We start from the raw sequence: 12,951 nt of genomic DNA on the forward strand, positions 1-12,951 counted from the left end.
AGAATCATTTCTATTATGATAGGCTTTTTGTTATAAGACAACGATAGATGCATGACGACATAATTAGTCAAGTGAATTACTAGGTATGAAACACATCCTGATGTACTCCGAGTGTAAGTAGTTGAATAGATACTGGCGAAAGACAGATATAGATATGATGCGCCAATCTAAAATTTTTACAGGCCACGGGCCTCGAGACGACCACGGAAGATCTTCTGGAATTGTGGGACATGGTCAAAGTCCATCAGCGTGTAGTGTTGCCCTGGCACATCCGTATATGACGGCTCGCCACGACTGAACCCAGACCATGGCTTGAGCTGGTTGTTGAGCCAGTCTGACTTGCTGCCGCGCAGAGGAATAGCATAGAAAACGTCTGTAGCAGCTGAAGAGATACGGCATATGAGCAAGCGATAATGAAGTCAGAAAAGAAAAGACATACAAACTGAGCCTGATGGGTTGTAGTCCTTCCCGCACTCGATCAGGGACCCCGCGATGTCAACCCAGTGGTCCAGCTTCTCAGGAGTAAGCTGGAGCTCAACGAGACGGTCAGGAGGAGACAGCTTCCACACAACCTCCAGCTGCTCCTTCCTCGTCATCGGCCTCAGAGCGGGTGCGAGATCATTGGCATCATGCTTCGACACGAGACCGAGGAAGTACGACAAGTTGAGCATGCCGCCCGTCCAGTCGATCTCGTGCATGCGGTCCGCGATATGAGGAGGGATGTTGATCAGACCAACAAATTTCACTTCCTCGCCCATTGCCTCGAGTCGCTTGGCAACTTCGAACGCGACGACACCGCCGTAACTGTAGCCCGCGATGGCGTATGGCCCAGTTGCCTGGGTCCTCTTGACTGCCGTAGCGTAGCATGACACCATCTCGTCCATAGAGGTGAAGAAGGGGTGGCCGGGCTCGAAGCCACGAGCACGGAGAGCGTAGAACGGACGCTCGTTCTGGAAGTATTTCGCGAGGTTGACGAAAATCAGGACCTCTCCGACACCGGGGTGAACGAAGAAGATCGGGGTTTTGTTTCCGGTCAGCTGAAGGGGAACGATGGGGTCGTACTCTTCAGTCTGGCTGTCCTTGGAGAGCAGGGAGTCGACATAGTTGGCGAGGCTCGAGATCACGGGGTGCTTAAGGATCTGGATGGTGGGGATTTCAGGAAGGTCGAAGTGTGCCTCTCCCTCGCGCTTAAGTCTGAAGATGATATGATTAGTGAGAGTCATTTTAGAGCGGGAAGTATGTACTGACCTGATGACATCAATGGAAGTACCGCCGAGTTCGAAGAAGTTGTCGCTGGCCGACATCTCGCTTTCTGCGAGGTTGAAGATCCCAGCATATATCTTGGAAAGCGCTTTCTCCGTCTCCGTTGACGGCGCGACGAACGTAGCCCCACGGGCCTCGCTCAGAAGCTCCTCCGAGCGAGCGATGTGCTTGGCGAGCTGGCCTTGCTTGAACAGACTGATCAAACGCGCACGAGATAGTTTACCGAGAGTGGTCTTCTCCATCTGGTTCACAGGGATAGGAACGATCAACTGAGGCGGCAGCGTGATCATTTTCACGCAGATGTCCCGAAGGGCACGGTGAGTGGCGAACAGCTTTGACGAAGCGTCTGCTCCATCGAGGTCGAAGGTTGGCGAGTAGAAGATGATGAACCCTTCCGTCTCCTGACCAGGAGCACGGTACGGAGCTGCGCCGAGGAACGAGTGAGTCACTCCTTCTACGGTCTGGAGGTGAGTCTCGAGCTCAGGGATGCCGTACGAGACACCGTGGACGATGACGGTGTCCTTGATGCGACCGCTGAGGCGCATGATCCCATTCTCGATGATGCCGACGTCGCCGGTGCGGTACCAGCCGCCCTCGACGAAGCTGGACGACGTAGCCTCTGCGTTGTTGTAGTAGCGTACGAAGACCATCGGTCCGCGAACCTGGAGCTCGCCGCTCTCCCCGTCGGGGCGCAGGGTCAAGCCATCTGCGGGGTCAACGATGCGCATCTCGCAACCATCGATGGGTCTCCCGAGATCAAGGAATTCATGAGCAGGCTCGCTTGTGAGCACATCTACGGGATGGTAAATGCATCCAGCGCTGCAGAATCCCCAGTCAGTTTCTTTATATACCCTATATGGTTTCATGAGTCTTACCAAGTTTCTGTCATTCCGAATCCAGGAGAGATGTCGAACGATACAGCAGGACGGGTTCTTGCTGAGCTGCTTCATGGTGGCAGAGAACGCTTTCGCCGTCTTGGAAACGACAGCTTCGCCTCCGCTGTTGATCCGCTTGATGGATGACAGGTCGAAAGTTCCGAAAAGGTCGGTGCGCTTCTCCAGATCGCGCGTGAGCTTGGATAGCAAGAAGTTCGGGGCGAAACTCAGTTCGATCGACTAATGATTGAATCATCAGAGATAGCTTTTGGCCTATGATTCAATACGGACATACCTTTTCGTCGATCAATCGGAGCAGCCGAAGAGGATCAGCAAGGATAGCAGATGCGTGCACGTGGAGTTGCGAGGCGCCATATAGTAGAGGCGTGATGTGCATTTCCAATGATCCTGCAACGTGATCAAATCCGACCCCTGAAAGTCATGATCAATTTAAGAATAAAGTTTAAGCAACTATCAAGCTTACAGTTCAAGACTCGAGAGTCAGAAGTCAGGCCGTAGCTTTTGCCCTTAGCACGGCATGCAGCAATAATAGTGCGGTGCGTGTGCACGACTGCCTTGGAGAATCCGGTCGACCCTGACGTCAAGAACAGGATCGCCTCGTCGTCTGCCTTGGCCTCGTATGCAACCCAATCAGCTGAGACGTTGAATGTCTCCGCCGACGCCTTTAATTCGGAGAGTAGGTGCACCTCCAGACCAGAAATGGTGCTGATCTGCTCGGCCCCAAGTTCGTTGGTCAGCCAGATAGCAGATCCAAACAAGTTCTTGATGTGGGCGACATGGCCCTCCTTGTGGGCCTGTTGCGCGCTAAGTGCAGGCTGCAAGCAAGGCACATAGCCAGCCAGCAGACATGCCCATACAGCTGCCATATTGTCTTCGTGCTCCGTCAGATACACGACGACGATTGAGCCGGTGGGCTTGCCCCACTCGAGCATGGCAGCGTGCGAGGTTGCGAACATATTGGTTGAAGGTGCTGAAGGTCTTCGTCTGAATGGAGGAGTCATGTGCTGAGGAGGTTATGAAACCAAGCTCGTGGGACGGATAACGGTCGACAGCTTGAGCGATGACGTCGTGGAGAGTATTAGGTTGTGGAGAGACTATGGATGTCTTGAGGTTGGTGAAGAATTCAGTGGTTGTGGTAGAAGCGACTGCGACGGATGCCATTGCGAGATATCTAAATTCTAAATTCTAAAACAGAAAGATGATCGTGAAAGGAGTCTAGGATGTTGTAGTTTTGAGTGCCAACTTCCTTGGACTTATATACCTCTATGTCAGAAAGCAGCGCTGCGGTGAGATTACGGCATCTTGCACTAGTTGATGGCGGTGATAGGGCGACACACCGCAAGTCATGTCTATTGCAAGTCAGGTCGGAGCAACCAATAGTGCGAAACGCATACCTGCATGCTAGCGCGGGGGCTATGCTGTAGCTTTTGCACTAGTAAGGTCATAACTTCCGTACTAGTCGATCCGGTCACTATTGTGACTATGAGCGCACTGGTCGGATATTAGTCCAAAATGTTTCATATCAGGCATTGCAATGCTGATTTGCGTGCGAGCATTGAATTACCGTTTCCCTATTCCGTGGATTCAGGATCCATGTGATATACGTGCAATGTCCCCCGGATTCCACCATGATCGGGACTGAAAGCCTTCAAGCTGTGCTTCAATCATGCACATCTCCGCTTGTCTACTAGGTTTGAGCGGAATTAACTTAGCGTCGTTGCGAAGTCACTGCTTGAGTACGGCTCTACTGGAAGTCCGTGTGGCCAATGTACCAGAAAATCATGCCCGGAAGGAGCTCCATGCAGTGCTCAGGCAACGGAGCTCGAATTCAAAATGGTAAAGGTTTGACTATCGTATTGCAAGAGTTCAGGGATCCTGATGCGTGAACTTATAACTGGGCGACTGATCGCATCAAACTGTAATCGATTTCCCGTGGAAAACGAGGCGCCTGCCGAAGATTGAGGATGTTGGTATGTCATGTTATAGGGCTCCGCTGATGTGGAGACTGGTGTACAGATAATTCGATGATAGGCTCGGGCGAGGCCAACGATAGACCGGAGGATAACACCATGCCGATGTCACGCTCGGGTTGTGGGATGGATGAAACCAAGAAGAAACCGAGTTTATATGGCATAAGAGTAAGGCTTGACCAATCGATTCTATATGACTCTGGGAGGGATCGTACACAGAGACTGACTTGTGTGTCGGTTTAAGAAATGAAAGCAAGAACACAAGTACGACGCACCTTGCAGCAACTCGGAGTAACTTAAACAAGAAGAACTCCAGTTCCAGTAAAACTGTAAAAGGATTCCTACTATTAGAGTTGTAGCAAGTACCAGGACGTCTGGCGATCAGCCGCAGCGAGTAAAACTTTGTCTATCATAATCATTGAACTATATTGGTTCATGGATGTCCAACTAGTGACTGTCCACTCTTCGAATAAAACACATCTGTCGTTGGTGCGTGGTGTGTGGCTTGGGCTTTTACGTTTTACATAACACAACCAGAGCGTTCTGTCGGAAAAAACCTAATATAAATTTAATAAGGCCCGTCATTAAATAATGCCCATCAGCGCCTTGAAAAAGATTATCATGATACCCCATCCAAATATTGCCCATTCAAATAACAAGTTGGCCCTTAAAATGTATCAAGCCCGGAAAATTTTTCGACAATTATTCACGAACATCAATTGGTAAACTTGGCAGTAATGGGAAGACCTGGCTTTTGTCGGATCCAAACGTTCAGGCACCTCGGACTATACGCCAATCGATGTGCAGTGGGAACTGTACAGTTAACGAATGTACGATAGCGATGGATCCATGTAGTCTTTGTCATCTCCACAGCGAAGAAGCTTTTGTAGTACGTCCTCTCTATTTCTCTCGGTATCCTTATATGCATGCACAACTCTTGTGTGCATTCCACGTCAGGACGACAATCAAGTCGCCGTGTCTATTGTCTTGGGTCCAGTGTCACTCGTTGCGGCGACGTTGCACCGTGTGTGTCTTGACTCTTGAGCCTCTTGCCTCAGGGTGGCTGAACCTGAAAGGTGTGTTAGATGCCCGTCTGCACGCTTAAGGGAGAGCTTGAGAAGAGAATTGACCTGCATTCGTTGTTTATGTGATCGCCGATCACCAAATTCAATGGACTCGGAGATGAGCCCTGAACTCGAAATAAGCGGGCAGGTGCTGATTGGCAGGAAGTGCATGAATGATTTGAGTTTGGGATGGCTCACATGAGCGTGAGCTGGTTTGAATCATCTATATATTCTGGTTGTATGCACATGGGGACGTCCCTAAACCCATTATAGTTCATCAATCCTGACCGTAGCGAGGTATGTGATACGAGTCAAGCTTGCAGTAGTACTGACTTGCAGTGTCCTTGACAGTATTAGCATGAGTGCTGTGCTGTGTTGTCGCGGTACTGATTTCAAATTATATCATTCTTGTATCTGTCAGTGTATCTGCTATACGATCACTTTGAGGGGATCTTTTATTGGACCTGTAGTACCAGGGTATCGATAAAAGAGGCGATAGGCAAGGTTTGGTGAGTATGCATCCATACCTTTCTACAATTGCTAGGGTGTGGTATTAATACGCTTACTAGGGTGACAAGATATCTACACTCAAACTCCATGGTCTGCATTTTATTATTTTAACCGTATGGAGATTATGATCGCAGTTCATGAAAGACCCTGTGCTCGGATGCCTCCGTGACTCTGTTCATCTCAGGAGATCACAAACACCATGGGGACGACTAAGAGCTTCATTTTCGAAATCTGACATTATGTCCGCGTGCGTACTCGGCGCTCAAAGGTCAACCTAGCAGAACCTGGCTTGGTTATCAGCGCAGCCTATTTGCTGATAGGGGCAGATACACATTTTGATATATACGATGCCGGGACACTGCATCATATCCGCCGCTAATGACGTGGTACATGTTGCTCAGCATGTTCCGTTAGCTTGATCCCCATTTACCCCTCGCCAACTCACATAGGATTCTGTACTTCATTGATCGCAATATACAACGTCGATCCTCCAACTCAGCGTAACCACAGGCACTCACGCACTTTCTTGTGTATTTAGTACAATCTCTTGCACCTATCTTTTCTGCGAGACAGAGGTATATATTAGTCGCGGCTGAGTATCTTTTCTAGTAAGATTCCTTATCTCCCGCGCAACAAACACGCCACTGAAGTCAAGATATGGCACGCGAACACAATCCTTGCGTTTTCAGCCAAGTTCTATACAGAGTGAATAGGCGACCGTGGAACATTGCGTTAACACTCAAACGATCCATAATTGGCGCCACCTGCATGACAAAGGAGGGATTATTATTCCTTTGATATGCAGAGACTATGCCATTCATAGAAAGTGCCCTCCACATCGGTAAGCTAAACGTCAACAAAGTATGAGTCTAGCCTATATTCTTGCATACAGCCTCGTCCCTCTCTCCCCATTAATGCATCTGTATAGCCCAGTGACCAATACCTCCAAATTCGTATTGGCTATGCCATTCTTTGAAGGACGTCTCGACTCCTATTGTTATCTATCAGTACCTATCAAGGCTTATCACGGACTCCGGGTACAACTCAGGTGGGGTTTGGTTGGCGGTGGAGCCAGTTACTGACATCCATACTGAGGACGATTAAGGGTACCTGAGATCCAGAGGGAGAACAGTCATCTATTGCTTAATAGATGCCTGCTCCACAGAGAATTTCAAGTATAACGGAGAGCCCGCTCGTAGGACCAATGTGGGATCATAGTATCGAGAATCTAGAGTCTGCAGCACCGCATAGACGGGGTCGTTAGTAATGTTTGGGATTTGTGACAAGGTGTCTCATGGTCGCAGCCCAACTAGCGAACAACTTCAAGATACCAACGTATGGAACGAAAAGGTTGCCATTACTTGAACCCCGCCGATTACGTTCAGATACGAATTACAAGTAGCAATTGAGGTATGGTTGTGGTAGACCTGGCTGGACATTCATGTGATGCCCATGCATGCATGCCACTGCTTCGGAAGTAAGATGACAGAGTCCACGGCGGCTGCATAATCAAACTTGGATCGAGTGGACCTCACGGAATCGATAGCAATACAGATTTCTCTGCAAAGCTAGAGGCTATATCAGTCACCGACGACTAACAAACAAATAAGACATCTCACTGAAACGGGTGATAACACGACGCCATACTGTTTGAAGATGCTATCGGATTTGCAGCACAGGGGTGCCAAAGTGCATAGCACATTGTAAGCTGTGTTATACATATAAATTACCCTCGAGCACCAATTCTGTCCACCTTACTATTGATCCCATCTGGAGATGCCGCTCTTGCACTAGAAACACAAGAAGTACCCTTGATATCTGAAAAGCAAAACGCTGAATTTTCACTGAAAAAGGCTCATCAGAACCACGCCAACAGAAAGACAATAGGAGAGGATTCTACTAAACAAATGTGGGAATGTGACATGAAAGTCGCAACTTCAACTTACACGAGTCTCGAAACGAATCTCTTCATGATCGGTACCTTCCTCCTCTGAACCTAGTACACATCTAGAACCTGTTTGAGAATGAACAGGCTTACTCAAGAAATGAGATGTATTAGCCGATCAGGGACGTCGGAACTTTGTTGTATCATCGCACTGCCAATTCTCGGCGGCAAGTTTGAATATGAGGACCTGACCATCATAAAGGCATTCCAGTCGCTATAATTATTCGGCCCTGAGGAAAGGATAATTTCTTGTTCAGCTAGTCTTAAAGTGAACATTGCTTGTGGTGGTAAAGGAGTAGTGGTGGATCCAGAATCGTGACGGGCACGGCATGTTTGGCAATGCCTTCTGAAACAAACAACGCCACGTGACACTGCACAGCTACAGACATGCTAACTTCAAGGCTGGGACACAGGTGTTCCCCTCTCCTATTCAGTAGTGGCCGGCATATGGGATATCACCCCACAGATAGAATGTTTACCGCAAAAGAAAGGCCACATGAACTTGAAGGATGCAGGTCAACTTCAACGTTCGTGGAGTCATTCAAACCAAACAAATGATGGACTTCAACTTTTAACATAACATAACAAAAGTTACAAAACAACAAGGTCACAAACAATGATATAAGTACTTGTATGCATATCGACGAAGTAATTTAAGGAATTAAGCACGTGCACTCCGAGTATAGTCGAATAGATACTGGCGAAAAGACAGATACATACATAATACAACTCTCGGAATCTTTTACAGGCCACGAGCCTCGAGACGACCACGGAAGATCTTTTGGAATTGTGGCACGTGGTCAAAGTCCATCAGCGTGTAGTGTTGTCCTGGCACGTCGGTATATGACGGCTCGCCACGGCTGAAACCAGACCATGGCTTGAGCTGGTTGTTGAGCCAGTCTGACTTGCTGCCGCGCAGAGGAATAGCGTAGAAAACGTCCGTAGCAGCTGAAGAGACACGCCATATGAGCAAGTGATAATGAAGTCAGAAAAGAAAAGACATACAAACTGAGCCTGATGGGTTGTAGTCCTTCCCGCACTCGATCAGGGACCCGGCGATGTCTACCCAGTGGTCCAGCTTCTCAGGAGTCAACTGGAGCTCAACGAGACGGTCGGGAGGAGACAGCTTCCACACAACCTCGAGCTGCTCCTTCCTCGTCATCGGCCTCAGAGCAGGTGCGAGATCATTGGCATCATGCTTCGACACGAGACCGAGGAAGTACGACAAGTTGAGCATGCCGCCCGTCCAGTCGATCTCGTGCATGCGGTCTGCGATATGAGGAGGAATGTTGATGAGACCAACAAATTTGACTTCCTCACCCATCGCCTCGAGTCGCTTGGCAACTTCGAACGCGACGACACCGCCGTAACTGTAGCCCGCGATGGCGTATGGCCCAGTCGCCTGGGTCCTCTTGACTGCCGTAGCATAGCACGACACCATCTCGTCCATAGAGGTGAAGAAGGGGTGGCCGGGCTCGAAGCCACGAGCACGGAGAGCGTAGAACGGACGCTCGTTCTGGAAGTATTTCGCGAGGTTGACGAAAATCAGGACCTCTCCGACACCGGGGTGAACGAAGAAGATCGGGGTTTTGTTTCCGGTCAGCTGGAGGGGAACGATAGGGTCGTACTCTTCAGTCTGACTGTCTTTGGAGAGCAGGGAGTCGACATAGTTGGCGAGGCTCGAGATCACGGGGTGCTTAAGGATCTGGATGGTGGGGATCTCAGGAAGGTCGAAGTGTGCCTCTCCCTCGCGCTTAAGTCTGAAGATGATATGCATTAGTGAAAGTCATTTTTAGGGCGGGAAGTCTATACTGACCTGATGACATCAATGGAGGTACCGCCGAGTTCGAAGAAGTTGTCGCTGGCCGACATCTCGCTTTCCGCGAGGTTGAAGATCCCAGCATATATCTTGGAAAGCGCTTTCTCCGTCTCTGTTGACGGCGCGACGAACGTAGCCCCACGTGCCTCGCTCAGAAGCTCCTCCGAGCGAGCGATGTGCTTCGCGAGCTGGCCTTGCTTGAACAGACTGATCAAACGCGCGCGGGACAGTTTACCGAGAGTGGTCTTCTCCATCTGGTTCACAGGGATAGGAACGATTAACTGAGGCGGCAGCGTGATCATTTTCACGCAGATGTCCCGAAGGGCACGGTGAGTGGCGAACAGCTTTGACGAAGCGTCTGCTCCATCGAGGTCGAAGGTTGGTGAGTAGAAGATGATGAACCCTTCCGTCTCCTGACCAGGAGCACGGTACGGAGCTGCACCGAGGAACGAGTGAGTCACTCCTTCTACGGTCTGGAGGTGAGTCTCGAGCTCAGGAATGCCGTACGAGACACCGTGGACGATGACGGTGTCCTTGATGCGACCGCTGAGGCGCATGATCCCATTCTCGACGATGCCGACGTCGCCGGTGCGGTACCAGCCGCCCTCGACGAAGCTGGACGACGTGGCCTCTGCGTTGTTGTAGTAGCGTACGAAGACCATCGGTCCGCGAACCTGGAGCTCGCCGCTCTCCCCGTCGGGGCGCAGGGTCAAGCCATCTGCGGGGTCAACGATGCGCATCTCGCAACCATCGATGGGTCTCCCGAGATCAAGGAATTCATGAGCAGGCTCGCTTGTGAGCACATCCACGGGATGGTAAATGCATCCGGCGCTGCAGAATCCCCGTCAGTTTCTTTATACACCCATATGGTTTCATGAGTCTTACCAAGTTTCTGTCATTCCGAATCCAGGAGAGATGTCGAACGATACAGCGGACGGGTTCTTGCTGAGCTGCTTCATGGTGGCAGAGAACGCTTTCGCCGTCTTGGAAACGACAGCTTCGCCTCCGCTGTTGATCCGCTTGATGGATGACAGGTCGAAAGTTCCGAAAAGGTCGGTGCGCTTCTCCAAATCGCGCGTGAGCTTGGATAGCAAGAAGTTCGGGGCGAAACTCAGTTCGATCGACTAATGATTAAATCATCAGAGATGCGTTTGGCTATGATTTCATACGGACATACCTTTTCGTCGATCAATCGGAGCAGCCGAAGAGGATCAGCAAGGATAGCAGATGCGTGCACGTGGAGTTGCGAGGCGCCATATAGTAGAGGCGTGATGTGCATCTCCAATGATCCCGCAACGTGATCAAATCCGACCCCTGAAAGTCATGATCAATTTAAGAATAAAGTTTAAGCAACTATCAAGCTTACAGTTCAAGACTCGAGAGTCGGAAGTCAGGCCGTAGCTTTTGCCCTTAGCACGGCATGCAGCAATAATAGTGCGGTGCGTGTGCACGACTGCCTTGGAGAATCCGGTCGACCCTGACGTCAAGAACAGGATCGCCTCGTCGTCTGCCTTGGCCTCGTATGCAACCCAGTCAGCTGGTACGTTGAATGTCTCCGCCGACGCCTTTAATTCGGAGAGTAGGTGCACCTCCAGACCAGAAATGGTGCTGATCTGCTCGGCCCCAAGTTCGTTGGTCAGCCAGATAGCAGATCCAAACAAGTTCTTGATGTGGGCGACATGGCCCTCCTTGTGGGCCTGTTGCGCGCTAAGTGCAGGCTGCAAGCAAGGCACATAGCCAGCAAGCAGACACGCCCATACAGCAGACATATTATCTTCGTGCTCCGTCAGGTACACGACGACGACTGAGCCGGTGGGCTTGCCCCACTCGAGCATGGCGCGTGCGAGGTTGCGAACATATTGGTTGAAGGTGCTGAAGGTCTTTGTCTGAATGGAGGAATCATGTGCTGAGGAAGTTATGAAACCAAGCTCGTGGGACGGATAACGGTCGACAGCTTGAGCGATGACGTCGTGGAGAGTATTAGGTTGTGCAGACACAATGGAAGTCTTGAGGTTGGTGAAGAAATCAGTGGTTGTGGTTGAAGCGACTGCGATGGGTGCCATTGCGAGATGAGTCTAAGTTTGTAAGAGGATAAGATAAAGTGTCTAGGATATTGAATGCGGATCTCCTTGGAGGTCCGGGCTTATATAGTACGAAGTCAGGACCCATAATTGAGCAGCACTGCGGTGAGCTTACGCGATAACGTAATACTGTAGTAGCTAGGCTCAGATATGTCGTCGCAGCATGCACCGGCTCAGATCACTGGATGGGAGTATTTTGAAGTGAATAATGGCTGGTGGAGTCCTACAATGTGTTAGCATATGTCAGCACAGGACTAGCTTGTAGCAACATGAAAAGTCACCGAGGAGCCTGGGAGAGCCGAGAAGTCGGATATCAATGTGCTCCATTCGCAAATATCCATGAGACAGACCGATCGGGAGTTACTAGTGAGCTTAGACTAGTACTGGAGTGTACATAACTGAATGGCCTTGGCTCATCGATCGATATGATGATCGGATCTGCACAGCGTGGTGCATATATCCAGCGTATCACCGCTACTGACATGGACACCACTAGTTTAGGAACAAGTTCAATTAGCTGCGTCGTAAAGTCACTGCACCAAGGCCACTCCACCTTTCAAAGGAAAGGCTCCCTAAAGCCAATCTGATCCCCGACGACGCTATATGCAGCTTTCATGAAAGCCGGTGAGGTGTTATCGCTACTCCGCGACCCCCCTCACAGGTGGTAACCACATGCTTCTTTTGCATGGATCTTTGTGGCGATAATCATATGGCACTACCGACGATATCTTACCCTTTGCCTCGACCAGTTCTTCGTAGATTTTGCCAGTACAGTTGCCTGATATTCTTGAAAGAAAGACTAGCCAACCTTTTCCGATTGGTCACGAATTCTCCGCGAATAGTCAATCACAGTAGGCGATGATCGATGATCCGTTGGAATTGGAGGCCGTCTGCGACCATATCAGGCCCTGTGTTTCACAACATCTGTGTCCGGTTAACCTAGCCTATCCTGTCAAACTTACTACTAGGACTTACTGGTATGTCTCGATTCACTCAGTCTTATCTATAGCGCGTAGCGGCCAAGTTATGATCGCGAATCAAGATTTTCATTTCAGGGCCTGTACATGTGGGTGGGATGAGACCATGAATCCGGAGATTTTTTTTAGCGATCAAAGTCGATTATTAATTGTTATGTAATACTATACTCATTCCCAGGGATATCTATGATGTCTTCTCGGTCACGCCTTGTCACGCCTCGGCGCGGCACTGACTTTCACCCTTAAAACTGTACATTGTTGCCGCACAAAATTTAGAATTGAATGATTTGAAATCTTAACTTAATCTCCGTAGGATTATACTACTTGTTGTCAACGTCAGACTCAGAGAGCAACCTTTTTCTGACATCCGTAAAAGGTATTTGTTAATTCTATATACTCCATACTTTAGCAGGATTTTTGTGATTT

The 12,951-nt window shown here is 49.6% G+C and overlaps 3 protein-coding genes across 3 annotated transcripts; 1 reads left to right on the forward strand and 2 right to left on the reverse strand.

Moving 5' to 3' along the window:
* Positions 1 to 176: 176 nt before the first annotated feature.
* Positions 177 to 3,320, reverse strand: F5147DRAFT_774962 (atromentin synthetase; the record flags this gene model as incomplete). Its single annotated transcript, XM_041441651.1, has 6 exons — positions 177 to 382; positions 440 to 1,194; positions 1,249 to 2,378; positions 2,434 to 2,570; positions 2,623 to 3,129; positions 3,182 to 3,320. 6 exons carry the CDS (start codon positions 3,318 to 3,320, stop codon positions 177 to 179), a joined length of 2,874 nt encoding a protein of 957 aa, XP_041291459.1.
* A 3,211-nt stretch (positions 3,321 to 6,531) lies between these two features.
* F5147DRAFT_701197 (uncharacterized protein) lies at positions 6,532 to 7,042 on the forward strand. The gene has a single exon (XM_041437716.1). It carries the CDS (start codon positions 6,567 to 6,569, stop codon positions 6,783 to 6,785), a length of 219 nt encoding a protein of 72 aa, XP_041291460.1. The 5' UTR covers positions 6,532 to 6,566; the 3' UTR covers positions 6,786 to 7,042.
* A 1,146-nt stretch (positions 7,043 to 8,188) lies between these two features.
* Positions 8,189 to 11,878, reverse strand: F5147DRAFT_232249 (atromentin synthetase). Its single transcript, XM_041428738.1, has 7 exons — positions 11,664 to 11,878; positions 10,834 to 11,609; positions 10,645 to 10,781; positions 10,353 to 10,591; positions 9,465 to 10,298; positions 8,654 to 9,408; positions 8,189 to 8,596 (listed from the first exon to the last, which is right to left on the reverse strand). The coding sequence occupies exons 2-7, from the start codon at positions 11,528 to 11,530 to the stop codon at positions 8,391 to 8,393; spliced, it is 2,868 nt and encodes a 955-aa protein (XP_041291461.1). The 5' UTR covers positions 11,531 to 11,609; positions 11,664 to 11,878; the 3' UTR covers positions 8,189 to 8,390.
* Between the last annotated feature and the right edge of the window lie 1,073 nt (positions 11,879 to 12,951).

This window comes from Suillus discolor (genome assembly GCF_016758755.1).
Source record: "Suillus discolor strain FC423 chromosome Unknown F5147scaffold_36, whole genome shotgun sequence".
In the NCBI taxonomy this organism is placed as follows: domain Eukaryota; kingdom Fungi; phylum Basidiomycota; class Agaricomycetes; order Boletales; family Suillaceae; genus Suillus; species Suillus discolor.

Excerpts from the sequence above, each read along its gene's own strand:
- F5147DRAFT_701197 (XM_041437716.1), top strand. The coding sequence starts at position 6,567 with ATGAGTCTAGCCTATATTCTTGCATACAGCCTCGTCCCTCTCTCCCCA.
- F5147DRAFT_232249 (XM_041428738.1), bottom strand. The coding sequence starts at position 11,530 with ATGGCACCCATCGCAGTCGCTTCAACCACAACCACTGATTTCTTCACC. Across the intron at positions 10,782-10,833 it reads CGACTCTCGAGTCTTGAACT|GGGTCGGATTTGATCACGTT; the intron begins GTAAGCTTGATA and ends CATGACTTTCAG. Across the intron at positions 8,597-8,653 it reads CAACCCATCAGGCTCAGTTT|CTGCTACGGACGTTTTCTAC; the intron begins GTATGTCTTTTC and ends GTGTCTCTTCAG.